This window comes from Hylobates moloch, unplaced genomic scaffold, assembly GCF_009828535.3.
Source record: "Hylobates moloch isolate HMO894 unplaced genomic scaffold, HMol_V3 SCAFFOLD_2, whole genome shotgun sequence".
Lineage (NCBI taxonomy): Eukaryota > Metazoa > Chordata > Mammalia > Primates > Hylobatidae > Hylobates > Hylobates moloch.
The window spans coordinates 17,509,065-17,523,252 of record NW_026652277.1 but is presented as its reverse complement, the minus strand read 5'-3'; the positions used below and the strand labels follow the sequence as shown (position 1 = coordinate 17,523,252).

The window sequence follows — 14,188 nt, the reverse complement described above, 5'->3', positions numbered from 1 at the left end:
ATATATAAACACTTTATATATAGATATATAAACACTTTATATATAGATATATAAACACTTTATATATAGATATATAAACACTTTATATATAGATATATAAACACTTTATATATAGATATATAAACACTTTATATATAGATATATAAACACTTTATATATAGATATATAAACACTTTATATATAGATATATAAACACTTTATATATAGATATATAAACACTTTATATATAGATATATAAACACTTTATATATAGATATATAAACCACTATAGTGGTTTATAGTTATTATATATTTGAATTTACACTTGTACATCATTTATGCAAAATATCCTCCCTTCAAAAGTGGATATATATATTTTTTTTTTTTGAGACAGAGATTTATTACTTGGTAATTATCCAGTTGAATGCTTGACTGAACAACTTACATGAAACCGATTTTTAATTTGTGCAAGATCTCTAATTTTCGTTGGAAGAAACTCTCATACTATTTCACAAGGCAGTTTAATCTTGCAACTACTTCTTAGGAATTGAAGTTTAACTTTAAAAAGCATTTGCTTCCCTTTCTTAATCATATTCCACTTTCATTCTTTACTTCACCCAAAGTTAACCTGGAAATTTTCTCCCTGAACTTGTAGGATGCAAGTGGTTAAATATCGTAATCATCACCCCCAACTGAATAAATTAAATGACTACCTAATGTGCATAAAAATTTAGCAACACAGAAAAATAAATTCTAGTCCCCTAATAAGTGTTATTGTCTAATAATCTGATTGAGGCCAAACTAGTATTCTCTAATTGCATCTGGCTGAATGGGTAGACAGACACCTAAAATCTTCACCCACAAAAAAAGGATATTTTATATGTATTCCCTTGCAGTAACTCTTCCCATATTCCAGAAATTTTTACGTCCCATGTTCCAGAAAAAAATAGAACTGATTATTAGCTCAAGACTTGAGTGACAGCACTGTAACCATCATATGTTGAAGTAATGCTTTGAAACTGGAATTTCATAGTAAAATCTAGTTTATTTAAACCAAAATATATTCTCTAAAAATTTTCTCTCATGTTTTAGCATCTATTTGAAATGTTATTTTATTGAAGTTTTTCTTCTTTTAATACAATAAACCAATATAGAAAATGGAGAGTTTGGCCAGGCGCAGTGGCTCACGCCTGTAATCCCAGCACTCTGGGAGGCTGAGGCAGGCCACATCACCTGAGTTCAGAAGTTCGAGACTAGCCTGGCCAATGTGGGGAAATCCCATCACTACAAAAAAAAAAAAAATTAGCCAGACATGGTGGTGCATGCTTGTAATCCCAGCTACCTGGGAAGCTGAGGCACAAGAATCACATGAGCCAGGAAAGCTGAGGTTGCAGTGAGCTGAGACTGTGCCACTGTGCTCCAGCCTGGGCAACAGAGTGAGACCCTGTCTCAAAACAAACAAACAAACAAACAAAAAAAAACGGAGAATTTAGTTTTCTAAGCCAAATGCAAAAACCACTCAATGGCTTTAAAAAAGAAGTCTGACTGTCTGAAGAACACCCTATTATAATAGTCTGGCCCATGGGAGAATTGATAAGTAAAGATGTGACCAGTATGATACTTCTCTCTTTTCCCACACCCATGGCAGACATCACTAATCATTAATTGCACTCTTTCCTAAAAAAAAAAAAAAAAAAGAAAAAGAAAAGAAAAAAGGCACGGGGTGGGATTGAGGGGTGGGGATTGGATTTATACCCAGTAGAAGGCCTCAAGTGGCTACTAACACCAGTTGGTACTGGTGAATAAGATAAAAACTTTATATCATTTTTTTGTTTTCTCTAAATAATTGCTCAATATGTAAAGTTATTTTATATTCTGTTACTTTTATGTCATCACAATGTAGAAATAATTAGTTCACAGCATTTTCTATCCTCTAAAAAAATTAGAAAGCTGTTGTAGGTTTTATCTACAACTAGATACTAGTTTAGTATGTACACTAAACTCGTCTAGATACTAGTTTAGTATGTACACTAAACTCGTCTAGATACTAGCTTAGTATGTACACTAAACTCGTCTAGATACTAGCTTAGTATGTACACTAAACTCGTCTAGATACTAGTTTAGTATGTACACTAAACTCGTCTAGATACTAGCTTAGTATGTACACTAAACTCGTCTAGATACTAGTTTAGTATGTACACTAACCTCGTCTAGATACTAGTTTAGTATGTATACTAAACTCGTCTAGATACTAGTATAGCATCTATACTAAACTCGTCTAGATACTAGTTTAGCATCTATACTAAACTAGTCTAGATACTAGTTTATAGTATCTATAAACTACTAACTGTCAAGAAACCTCTAATGAATTTTTATGCTTGTATGGAATATCATAAGCTGTAACTGAGACAGTATTTTTAAGCCAATGCTACTAAATCAAAAACAGGAAAAGTGAGTGTTAATGTAGATGTTAAAATCATTGTCACAAGGACAGCAATATTGCAAATACCTCATGACTCAACGTGCAGTCATAAAAAAACTCTCCAACCCAAAATAATTTCAATCCACTTGTCCAACTTTACAAAGAGATGTTGGCTAATCCTCTCAAGGATGTTGACAAAGTGGATGCAGCAGCAAGTATATAGTAACAATGCAGCTAGCATATTTAGTAAATCATGTTTAAGAGTAGCCACAACACCTGCTTTTGAATATAATACCCAACATATCAGGGATACTCTGAGAAATGAAACTTTAAACAGAGACCTTTACTGATTTGTGTGAGAATCCTGGCAGGCAAATCCCTACCCCAGGAAGCTGGTATAACCTTACAATTCAGTATATGGAAATCTAGCGTAGATTTCAAAACAAGGTGAAATGAACTGTATTTGATGAAGTCTCCCAACTCTTCTCTTTGAGATCAACAGGTGAGAAAATAAACGTCTTCATGGCGTCTAGATGACTTAAATTTGGATTAATTCGACACAGACAAGCTTAACCCTACCTGGTAACCAGTTCAAATATCGAAATGGACTGCGGTCACTCCACTGCCAACCGCTGTTGAAGCTCAGACTGTTAAGTCCAATCCAGAGTCCTGAGGTCAAGGAACTAGTTAATCCTATATTTTTAAAGAAAGCAAAACAAACAAGAACTTGGCATTCAGAAAACAGTTGAAATTAAATTCAGAATTGAGTGCTTGAATCAAAATGTAACTGAGGGAAGTGACAATAATCATGCCTACCACATCTCCTTTGATTCTCCTGACAATCTAAGGCAAGTAAAATTATTACCTTCACTAACAGGTGGGGAAACTGAGGCTAAGGGAGCATAGCTAATCTGGTAAGATTTTTAAGGTTCCAACCCAGATCTAATGAGGCTTCAAACCCCATCATCTTGACTATTATCTACTTTCTCAAGGATAGTGTAAAGTCTTCTTCTGTGAATATGACTAGGTGTTACCTCCACTGCATATTTCAGAACTTATTCTAAGAATTTTATTTTATGACTTTTTAAAATCAAGTTCTCTTCTTTGTTAAAATGATGATTAAATACTAATCACTAAGTGCTTATGCTAACACCAAGGATGCTTTGCTTAAGAAGTTAAGAAGTCAAAATTACAATGTTTCAAATTCTGTACTAGGACTGATGTGGAAGTCATAAAACCAGAAACAACACTGACCTCAGCTCTTCAGCGGGAAACACTCTAACCTATTATTACCCTATCTTTTTTTTTTTTTTTTTTGAGATGGAGTCTCGCACTGTGGCCCAGGCTGGAGTTCAGTGGCGCAATCTCCACTCACTGCAACCTCCTTCTCTCAGGTTCAAGCGATTCTCCTGCCTCAGCCTCCTGAGTAGCTGGGATTACAGGTAACTGCCACCACGCCTGGCTAATTTTTTTTGTTTGTTTGTTTGTATTTTTAGGAGCAATGAGATTTCACTATGTTGGCCAGGCTGGTCTCAAACTCCTGACCTCAGGTGAACCACCCACCTCAGACTCCCAATATGCTGGGATTACAGGCATGAGCCACCATACCCGGCCACCTCTATCTTTTTTAAAACCGTCAGTGAGAATTCTCTGTTCTGAGTTATTTTAATTGATTAAAAGCAATTAATTAAAATAAAAACTATCCTTTGGCTTTTAAAAACATTTTTAAAATTTATTTTTATTTTTTAGAGATGGAGTCTCACTATGGTGCTCAGGTTGCTCTCAAACTCCTGGGTCTAAGCGTTCCTCCTACCTCAGTTTCCTAAGTAGCTGGGACTACAGGGTGCACACTACTATACTCAACAACCTTTAAAAAAAAATTCTTTAAAAGAATTTTCACAAATTCTGTAAAGTTGTACTAACTTGAATATAATTATCTGTCTACTTGCACAGATGTATTCTACAGGACATGCTCCTAAAAGTAGCATTTTAATACTAGCTATTCCCAAAACCAATTGACTCTGGGATTTTAAAAAACTTAATTAAGAAAATAAATGTATTTAAGTTTTAAAAATTATAAATAATTCGCTGATTAAAGAAGAATTGAAGTAGATATTGAGACTGCATAACTAAATTACTATGTTTGGCATGATGAGAAACGATAATAGCTCTTTAAGAGAATTATCTTTTGACATTTTTTACCAGCTCTAAGTACTTATAAACTTGCCTTGAAGAACTGAATTAGTTAATACTTTTTAAAACAAGGCCTGACATACGGTATATGCCCAATAAATGTAAGTTACTACCGTTATTATTACCATTATTATTATTATTATTATCAATAGCTTCATATTGAATTAAGGCTGGCAAAAGGTGTGACTTAGAAGCAAAATTCAAACCTTGGGTTAAAATATATCTCTTAAAGCAGATGAGTGTTGTCCACAAATAATTTTCTCTAATATGCTTTTGTAATTTTATAAAAGAGCAGACCAAAATATTTTAGTATTGCCGCACAAAGCAACAATTCCGCATGCTAAATTTTTGTTGTTTGTTTTGTTTCCAGACACCAACTCAAACTAGAAATTTTTTTTGTACAGTTGGGGTCTTACTATAGTGCCCAGGCTGGTCTCGAACTCCTGAACTCAAACAATCCTCCCACCTCAGCCTCCCAAAGCACTGGGATTACAGGCGTGAGCCACTGCGCCCAGCCTCACATGCTCATGGTGTAACTTTTCTGCATATATTGTCTGAAATGGTTATACACCAACTTTTGAACTTAGATGTAATAGAAGATACACAAATGTCCAATATTACACTGGTTTTTTTTATTTTCGTTTTTTTTTTTTTTTTTTAATTGAGGTCCAATGTGTTTTTCAGGCAGTACCAAAGGAAATGGGTAAAAACAATCGGGGAAACAAGCCAAATTTCACTTCCTATATCTTATTTCAGTTCTGTAAATCCTCATCCTGCACATATGGAGCCATAAATCTGATTCAGGACTCAGAGACTCCATAGAACGTCCGAGCATTTTTCAGGGTAGAAACAGAAGGGAAGACGATAAAACAGCTGTGGGTAGTGTGCAAACGTGTTGCCGGGCAGAAACATTTCACCTGGCAGATAATATGAAATCAGATCACCACCAATCTGGAATACATTTACTGGAGCCAGGAAATGTTGACAAAATTAAGGGTTCTCATCAGTGCTTTGGGAACCAGCGGATCCCCGGGTGTTCTGTGCGTGAGACACAGGCAGGGTGAAATGGAAGACAGGGCTGAATTCCAGTTCAGCTGTTTTCTAAACGGGAGGCATTAAGCAAGTTTCCTAACTTCTCCCTCCTAGTCTGTTATCTCATCTATACAGTGGGGCTAATAATATTCATTCATGAGGCTGCTGTGGGCTTTAGAACTAAAGCCCAGAATCTAGTACATGGTAGCTCTTCAGTAATTGGCAGACAAGTTAATTAGAGTCATCAAACCAGGTTCTACATTTTTAAAAAATGATACTGACTCTGGCCGAGCATGGTGGCTCACGCCTGTAATCCCAGCACTTTGGTAGGCTGAGGCTGGTAGATAGCTGAGCTCAGGAGTTCAAAGCCATCCTGGGCAACATGGTGAAACCCCGTGTCTACTAAAATACAAAAAAATAGCCAGGCTTGGTGGCACATGCCTGTAGCCCCAGCTACTCAGGAGGCTGAGGCACGAGAATCACTTAAGTCCTGGTGCCACTGCACTCCAGCCTAGGCAACAGAGTGAGACTCTGTCTCAAAAAAAAAAATACTGGCTTTTCAAAACCCTCACATAAAAGAAAACTTATTTTAAAAGTGCAAATACTTTGTAGGTTGTTTTTTCATTTTAATGGCATATTTTCCAAAATAGAGTAGATCGCCATCACACACTCACATCACTGTTTTCCAGATTATTCCCCAATATATCTCAATCAACACCGAGTGTCATCCCTTTCTTTGAAATAAGCAGTGGGGAGGGAATACCTTTCCCTTATTTTTTAAATTCACTGTCAGACTTTTTCTTGTCCTAATGCCTGACATTTTTTACTTAAAGAAAGGCAGGAAGTACTACAAATCTCATTAGAGATGCCATTCTTATCCAGATGCCAGCGAAAATTTGCTGACTGAAATTCCGGAGGCTTGGATAAGATTCAAGTAAGTAACTGAGGTGAACCCAGCCTCTAGATCTCCTGGGGCTTGTTTGCTGTCCTGATAGACAAGAAAAGCCCTGGCTGATTAGGGAAGCATTTCCTGCAGCCCGAGTCTGATAGCAGAGTCCGGGGATCAGGAAATGAGTCTGTGCTTGGGCAAAGCCGCTGTCCGCTCAGATCACTCGCTCCTTCTCTGTAGCTGGTGGAGAGCGCACAAAGTAACCTGTGCTCTGTCCCTGGGCTTCCAAGAGATAACATACCCCATAAACAAATTCAAACACAAAAACCAAAAACACACCAACTGAAACCATTTCACCTCTGCACCTCTGACATATTTTCTTTCCTTTTTTTTTAATTGTTATTTATTTATTATTTTTTGAGACAAGTTTCGCTCTTGTTGCCCAGGCTGGAGTGCAATGGTGCGATCTCGACTCACTGCAACCTCCACCTCCCAGGTTCAAGCTATTCTCCTGCCTCAGCCTCCCGAGTAGCTGGGATTACAGGAGCCTGCCACCATGCCCAGCTCATTTTTTGTATTTTTAGTAGAGACGGGATTTCACCATATTGGCCAAGCGGGTCTCAAACTCCTGACCTCAGGTGATCCACCCACCTCGGCCTCCCAAAGTGCTGGGAATACGAGGGTGAGCCACTGTGCCCAAACCACCTCTGATACATTTTCTCTCGTGCCTGCAAGTCTGCCCAAATAACCACAGGACTGCCTCGAATCATCTTTTCTATTCCTTAATCATCTACATAAATTTACTTTTGTCTATTCTGCACTTTCTCCTCTTCCTCCTTATTTTTGTGCATGGTTGTAAATATGAATCACTCTGATTCTTTGTGTTCCACTGTTAGAAGGGTCCCAAAGGCCAATGCAAGACAGAATAATTGAGCAGACAGAGGAAGAACCCTATCTCTAAGATTATGAATCCACAGTGACATCATATTGCTTTTCTATCCTCAGTCTCCTTAATAATAACTTACAGGAGAGATGTGTTCTGGTTGGTGACGGGTGTCATCTGAAAATAGCTGGAAAAAGGTAGGTGCTAAGAAAGGAGGCAAGGTAGGGAGTGTGCTCTTGCCCTTGTATTGGTTCACACACATTAGCTCTTTTAACAGACAAGGTCGCCAAAGTACAGGTGCCTCAGGAAATCCCCACAAGCTCCCCCAGTTTCACAGAGCTCGGACCTAGGAAGTCTGGCTCCAGAATCTTTGCTCTTAGCCCCTCTGTTCTGCTGCCTGGTGTTAGCACCTGGACACAGCAGGAACTAACACAGTGTTTTGCCAGATACGGTCTTTCAACCAGCTGCCCCAGAATCACCCGGGAGTTTGACAAAAGGCAGATTCTTGTGCCCTGTGTCACACCTACTGATCTAGAGTCCTCGGGGTCTCGGCCCAGGTATCATCACTTTAACAGAATTCCAAGGTGATGAGTAAGCCTCTTCACCCAGAAGAACCACTGCATTTACTGTCTTCTTGCCATGAACTGTCTAATTTTCCAAACAGGAGACTGAATTTCTAAGTATTTCTATTTTGCTGCATGTTAACGTGTCAGTCAGCAAACGTTTGGTGAGACTCTTCCTTGGAAGGCTCTGTGTGAACCTCCTTGGGGGAAGAGGGGGCATAGATATTCACAAGACATTCCCCGTTTTCAGCTGTTTCCCCCTCTGACGCGATCTCCACACGGCCTTCAGTTTGCTTTATGTGAAGGACTTACTATAATTGGTACCTATTCATTTGTTTGTTTTCTTGTTTACATCTGTTTCTTCCCATTGGACTTTAAGATGCATGTGGACAAGACAGAGTCAGCTTTGATGCCCCAGGACCTAGCACAAAGCCTGGCACATGGGTATCAGATATCTTGGGAATGAATGAATGAGTAAATAAATAATAACAAATTAATGAATTTATAGTGTTGTCAAGGAAGCAGGACATATGTGTAAGTAGCTATTATATGAATAAAAGTGGTAATAAGCAAATAAGAGAAATGCAGATGGAAATGGAACTGCATTTCAACTGTATACAATTGTGAGAATTCCAGGCAAAAGAAATGACATGGGAAAAGATGTGAGGGTGAGAATGGATGAGGAAAAACAAGGAATCCAAGACTGACTTTTCTTTTGTCGGGACTGCAAAATGCAAGACCGGGAATGGTACAGATGTTTGGCAGATGGCAATCTTGAATGTCAGGCAAAATGTATTTTGTTAATTATTTGATGGGAGATGAGAAGCCACAAGGGGTTTTTTGAACATGGCAGTCATAGGAGCAGAGACAGATTAATATTAATCTAGCTGTGTCCAGAGAAACTGGAGGGAGGAGATTTTGGGGGCAAGAAATCAGGAATGCTTTTGCTCCCACACTAATTTCTGGTCCGAATCTCTCTGTTTCCCCAAGTGTATATTTAGAAGCTAAAACAGACACTCTCTTCTCAAGCAAACTTTAGCCCTTTTAGTCTTCACAGTCTAATAAGAACAGATATTTTAAAAACAAACACATTGGCCAGGCACGGTGGCTCACGCTTGGAATCCCAGCATTTTGGGAGGCGAGGCGGGTGGATTACCTGAGGCCAGGAGTTCATGACCAGCCTGGCCAACCTAGTGAAACCCCAACTCTACTAAAAATACAAAAAATTAGCTGGGCACGGTGGCAAGCACCTGTAATCCCAGCTACTTGGGAGGCTGAGGCAGGAGAATCACGTGAACCGGGGAGGCGGAGGATACAGTGAGCCGAGATCGCATCATTGCACTCCAGTCTGGGCTACGAGAGGGAAACTCCGTCTCAAAACAAAACAAAACAACACAAAACAACACAACAACAAAAGCGAACACATTGTGGAAAGAGTATCAATAAAGCCTGAAAACCGGTAGAGCCTAGGGGTTCGAGGGACAGGAGGCTAAAAGAACTCGGGGTTTCAGGGTTTCAGGGTTTCAAAGCAGCCTCCGACTTGCCCCTGCCGGTGGTAGCAGTGTTTTAATTTATCATTTTGACCTCTATGAGGCTAATGAAAGACCTATGGCTTCAGATTAGACCTGGATGATGGATACTTGACCAGGATTGTTCCGCTGCCTTGCGTCCAAGAACAACACCATTAATCGATTGTGGCATCTTTTACTCTGATTCTAGATTAGCTCTCAGAATCCTTCTTAGCACTGGCTCTAGAGACTCTTACAACCAATAGTTGGCTCAGGAGATGAGAGCTATTTGCCATCCCTGTTGTCATTTTCAGGGTACAGATTTGTCATGACATCTGCATAAACTGCTTAAGAACTGCTTCTGTCATAACATCTATAAACACTTGTGCTGTTGACTTCTAAGTTAAATTATATAAAAATAAAGCAGTCATGATTTTACTTGCGACTTTTCTTTTCATGTCATTACCTGTCAGGTATGTTTGCTCATGTATCTCTGTGAAGCTCAGGAGCTCAGCATTCTGTTGTTGGCAGCTTTTCCTCGCCTGGTGCCACGTTAAAGCGGATTTGGAGTTTATCTGGTAGGAAATGCTGGTCAGCGGGTCTTTATTCCATAAGCTTTCACTGCCCTCAACTGTGAAAGAAATCAGATGGAATTTGGTTCATTAGGCATAGAAAACACTTCCAGTGAACAGTATTATTTAAACCAGCCTAGGAGCATTTTTGCCTGAAGCACTTTCTTTGTTTCCTTTCTTTTTTTTCCTCCCCCAGCTTCTACTTCTTCTTTTTTTTTTTTTTTTTTTTTTTGAGACAGAGTCTTGCTCTGTTGTCGAGGCTGGAGTGCAGTGCTGTGATTTTGGCTCACTGTACCCTCCAACTCCTGGGGTTAAACAATCCTCCCACCTCAGTTTACTGAGTAGCTGGGACTGCAGGCATACACCACCATGCCTGGCTAATTTTTTAAATTTTTGCAGAAATGAGGTCTCTCTATGTGGCCCAGCCTAGTCTAAAACTCCTGTTCTCAAGCCATTCTCCTGCCTCGGCTTCCCAAAGTGCTGGTATTACAAAGGTGAGCTACCATGCCCAGACTGTTTTACTTGTTTTTAAGGTGCCTTTGAGATTTTCTTTACTCCTAAAATGGAGTAGGAGGTGGGGGATGAGGTTTCAAAGGATCAACTACATCCAGTCTCTTCCACGCGCCTAAAGAAAGAAAGGCAGGCACCATTTCCCTTTCCGGATCAATTGAGTTGGGAAGTGAGACAAACATAAAGACAATAGATCTTGGATACTACAAAAGGTGGGAGGGTGGGAGGGTGAGGATTCAAAAATTATCTATTGGGTACAATGTTCACAGTTCGGGTACCCAGACTTTGCCATGATGCAATATATGCAAGCAAGACATCTGCACATATACCCCCTAAATACATAAAAATAAAAATAGCCAGGTGCGGTGGCTCACGCCTGTAATCCCAGCACTTTGGGAGGCCGAAGCAGGCAGATCACGACGAGATCAGGAGATCGAGATCATCCTAACACAGTGAAACCCCGTCTCTACTAAAAATACAAAAAAAAATTAGCTGGGCATGGTGGCCGGAGGCTGTAGTCCCAGCTACTCCGGAGGCTGAGGCAGGAGAATGGCGTGAACCCGGGAGGTGGAGCTTGCAGTGAGCCGAGATCGCGCCACTGCACTCCAGCCTGGGCGACAGAAGGAGACTCCGTCTCAAAAAATAATAATTAAAAAAAAGTGTTGCTCTGTCGCCCAGGCTGGAATGCAAAGACGTGGTCTTGACCCACTGCAACCTCCGCCTCCCGGGTTCAAGCAGTTCTCCTGCATCAGCTTCTCGAGTAGCTGGAACTACAGGCGCGTGCCACCATGCCTGGCTAATTTTTCGTATTTTTTATTAGAGACGGGGTTTCGCCGTGTTAGCCATCAGGTGAGTGCTGGGGCTTTGACTGCAAGTCACCTCTACCTCATTCCCCAGCAGCTGGGACTACAGGCGCCTGCCACCACGCCCGGCTAATTTTTGTATTTTTAGTAGAGACGGGGTTTCACCGTGTTAGCCAGGGTGGTCTCGATCTCCTGACCTTGTGATCCACCCACCTCAGCCTCCCAAAGTGAATAAAACATGTTTTAAAAGAACAGATACCAGCCCAAATTCCTTGATCTAGTAAAGTAAGGCAGGGGAAACAAAGAAAATAAATGTACATCTTCTCAGCAGGTGGATATTTTGCCTTTGTCTGCACATTCTAGTTTGGTCTTTCCGGAAGCATAAGGTTGTCAGCAGGGAAGGTCACGGACTCCTGCAGACAGACTGGCCTGAGCCTGCACCTGAGGTCCTATCGCTCACTGGAGACTTCACTTCAGATAAATTATTAACTTTTGGAGTCTCGTTTTCTCATTGCTAGAATACATTTAATATAGGTGGAGCTCTTAGCAATGGCAAATGTTGCTTGTAACTTTTTCATTCCACAGAGTAAAAAATCACAAGCTGATTTCTTCCTTTGCTATTTTATGATTCCTAATAAATTCCATAAACCTGGTTGTACTCTATAAGCGGCCGATGATATACAGAAAAATATTATTGATAGTTTTTCACATATATGATGTTTGTGAAGCTAGTAAACAAATGAAATATTTTGGCATGCTTCATGTAGTGAATATTTCTTTTTAATAATATAAAATTCTGCTTAAAAGCCACGTGAAGTAATAATCTTTTCATTTATTTGTGAGGAAAAAAGGAAGTATTATATAACTTCTCTGAAAATGTTCTGAGAAATACTCAATTTACTAAGAAATTAGGCAATTTTCCATAAGCACACAGCCTACACTCTTGTAACTCTTAACTGTATCTAATTGCCCTTTATATCTGATGAGGAAGCGATCATCGACCTTTTTGTAATATGCAAACCGCACACCATGATATGAAACTTGTGGTCCCATGACATATCGAAGAGGAAGAAAACATATCAAAATTTGATTCAGGCAATGGCATAGAAATTTTTAAGATGCTTTAACTACAAAATCATTATATGCTTATATAAAAATAAATTTGAATCAGTAATGCTACATTTAAATTATAATGATCTGATGTTTTGCTAGTTTCATGTCTATGTCGGTGAGACCATCCAAATAAGACTAATTTGGAGTATATTTGAAGATAGAGATATCTTAAACAACTCGTTTTAGACAAGTGGAGGAAGGTTTTGTTTATAATATGGTAGAAAATGCCGGGCGCCATGGCTCACAACTGCAATCCCAGCACTTTGGAGTCCGAGGTGGGCGGATCACGAGGTTAGGAGTTCGAGATCAGCCTGACCAACATGGTGAAACTCCGTCTCTACTAAAAATACAAAAAAAAAAAAAAAATTAGCCAGGTATGGTGGCACACGCCTGTAATCCCAGCTACTCAGGAGGCTGAGGCAGGAGAATCGCTTGAACCCAGGAGGCAGAGGTTGCAGTGAGCCGAGATCATGCCACTGCACGCCAGCCTCAGTGACAGAGCAAGACTCTGTCTCCAAATATATAGAGAGAGAGAGTAGAAAATGTGAGATATAAAAATGGGTTTTGTTGTTGTTGTTTTTTTTAACCTAGGAATGGAGGCAAGTGACATAAATGATGTAAGAAGGAAATGCAATTGACCTTTCACTTAAAGAAAGTATATTTTAAACCAAGGGATTTAAACCTATTTCTCAATGAATGTTTAGGTTTGCTGATTGCATACCGTCTCCCCAAGGAGTTCAAATTCCCACAGTAAACCAACACAACTAATGCTGGAAGCTAAAGTTGCTACAGAGAATTGAGAGAACCAAGACTTTTCCTTTTCCTGTTCTCATGATACTTGAAAATAAATGTCTACATGGAAGGAAAGCATTACAATAAACAATGCAACGGACAGTGGAGAGCATCTATTAAGTGTTACTAGGTTAATAACTGGTTCCTCATCCTCCTGTATAAAACCTGCCAGTTTTAAGGCTGATATAAAATAAAATGCTCATCTGGGCACAGTGGCTCACACCTGTAATCCCAACACTTTGGGAGGCTGAGGTTGGTGGATCATTTGAAGTCAGGAGTTCGAGACCAGCCTGGGCAACATGGTGAAACCCCTTCTCTACTAAAAATACAAAAACTAGGCGGGCATGATGGTGGGTGCCTGTAATCCCAGCTACTCAGGAGGCTGAGGCAGGAGAATCACTTGAGCCTGGGAGGCAGAGGTTGTGGTGAGCCAAGATCACGCTAATGCACTCCAGTCTGGATGACAGAGTGAGACCCTGTCTCAAAAATAAATAAATAAATAAATAAAATAAAAACTCTTTTGAAAGGAACACAAAATGCAACAGACTGGAAAACTATAAAGCCCTTTAAGAAAGATCTTAAATGTACAAAATGTGCTTTAAAATTTTAATGTATATTGAAATCAAATCAATTTATTTTCTATGATTATTTTACATTTAACATTAAAAAATACATAATTTGACAGTGAAGGCATAAATACAAGTAATAAGACTAAAAAATTATTCCACTGAACAAACTCAATGTACGACTCCAACACACATCCAAGGATTTCCAAGGTTGCGAGTTTTCTTTGTGATTAATAACTTACCATTTGTCCTCAACATTTCATTCATGAAATCACACATTCATCTAACTCCTTTGTCAATTTCACTTATGTGGAAGATGCTATAGTTGGACCCGTGAAATATATACCCTTAAGAAACTCCATG

The 14,188-nt window shown here is 39.4% G+C and overlaps 1 protein-coding gene across 1 annotated transcript in view; it reads right to left on the bottom strand.

Moving 5' to 3' along the window:
- MRC1 (mannose receptor C-type 1) overlaps positions 1-14,188 on the bottom strand; it is a 103,163-nt gene that overhangs the window by 68,718 nt on the left and 20,257 nt on the right. The window contains exons 4-5 of the mRNA XM_032165380.2: positions 9,936-10,100; positions 2,981-3,094 (exon numbers count right to left, since the gene is read on the bottom strand). Of these exons, the coding sequence (XP_032021271.1) occupies positions 2,981-3,094; positions 9,936-10,100 (279 nt within the window). The remainder of the gene's footprint in view (positions 1-2,980; positions 3,095-9,935; positions 10,101-14,188) is intronic.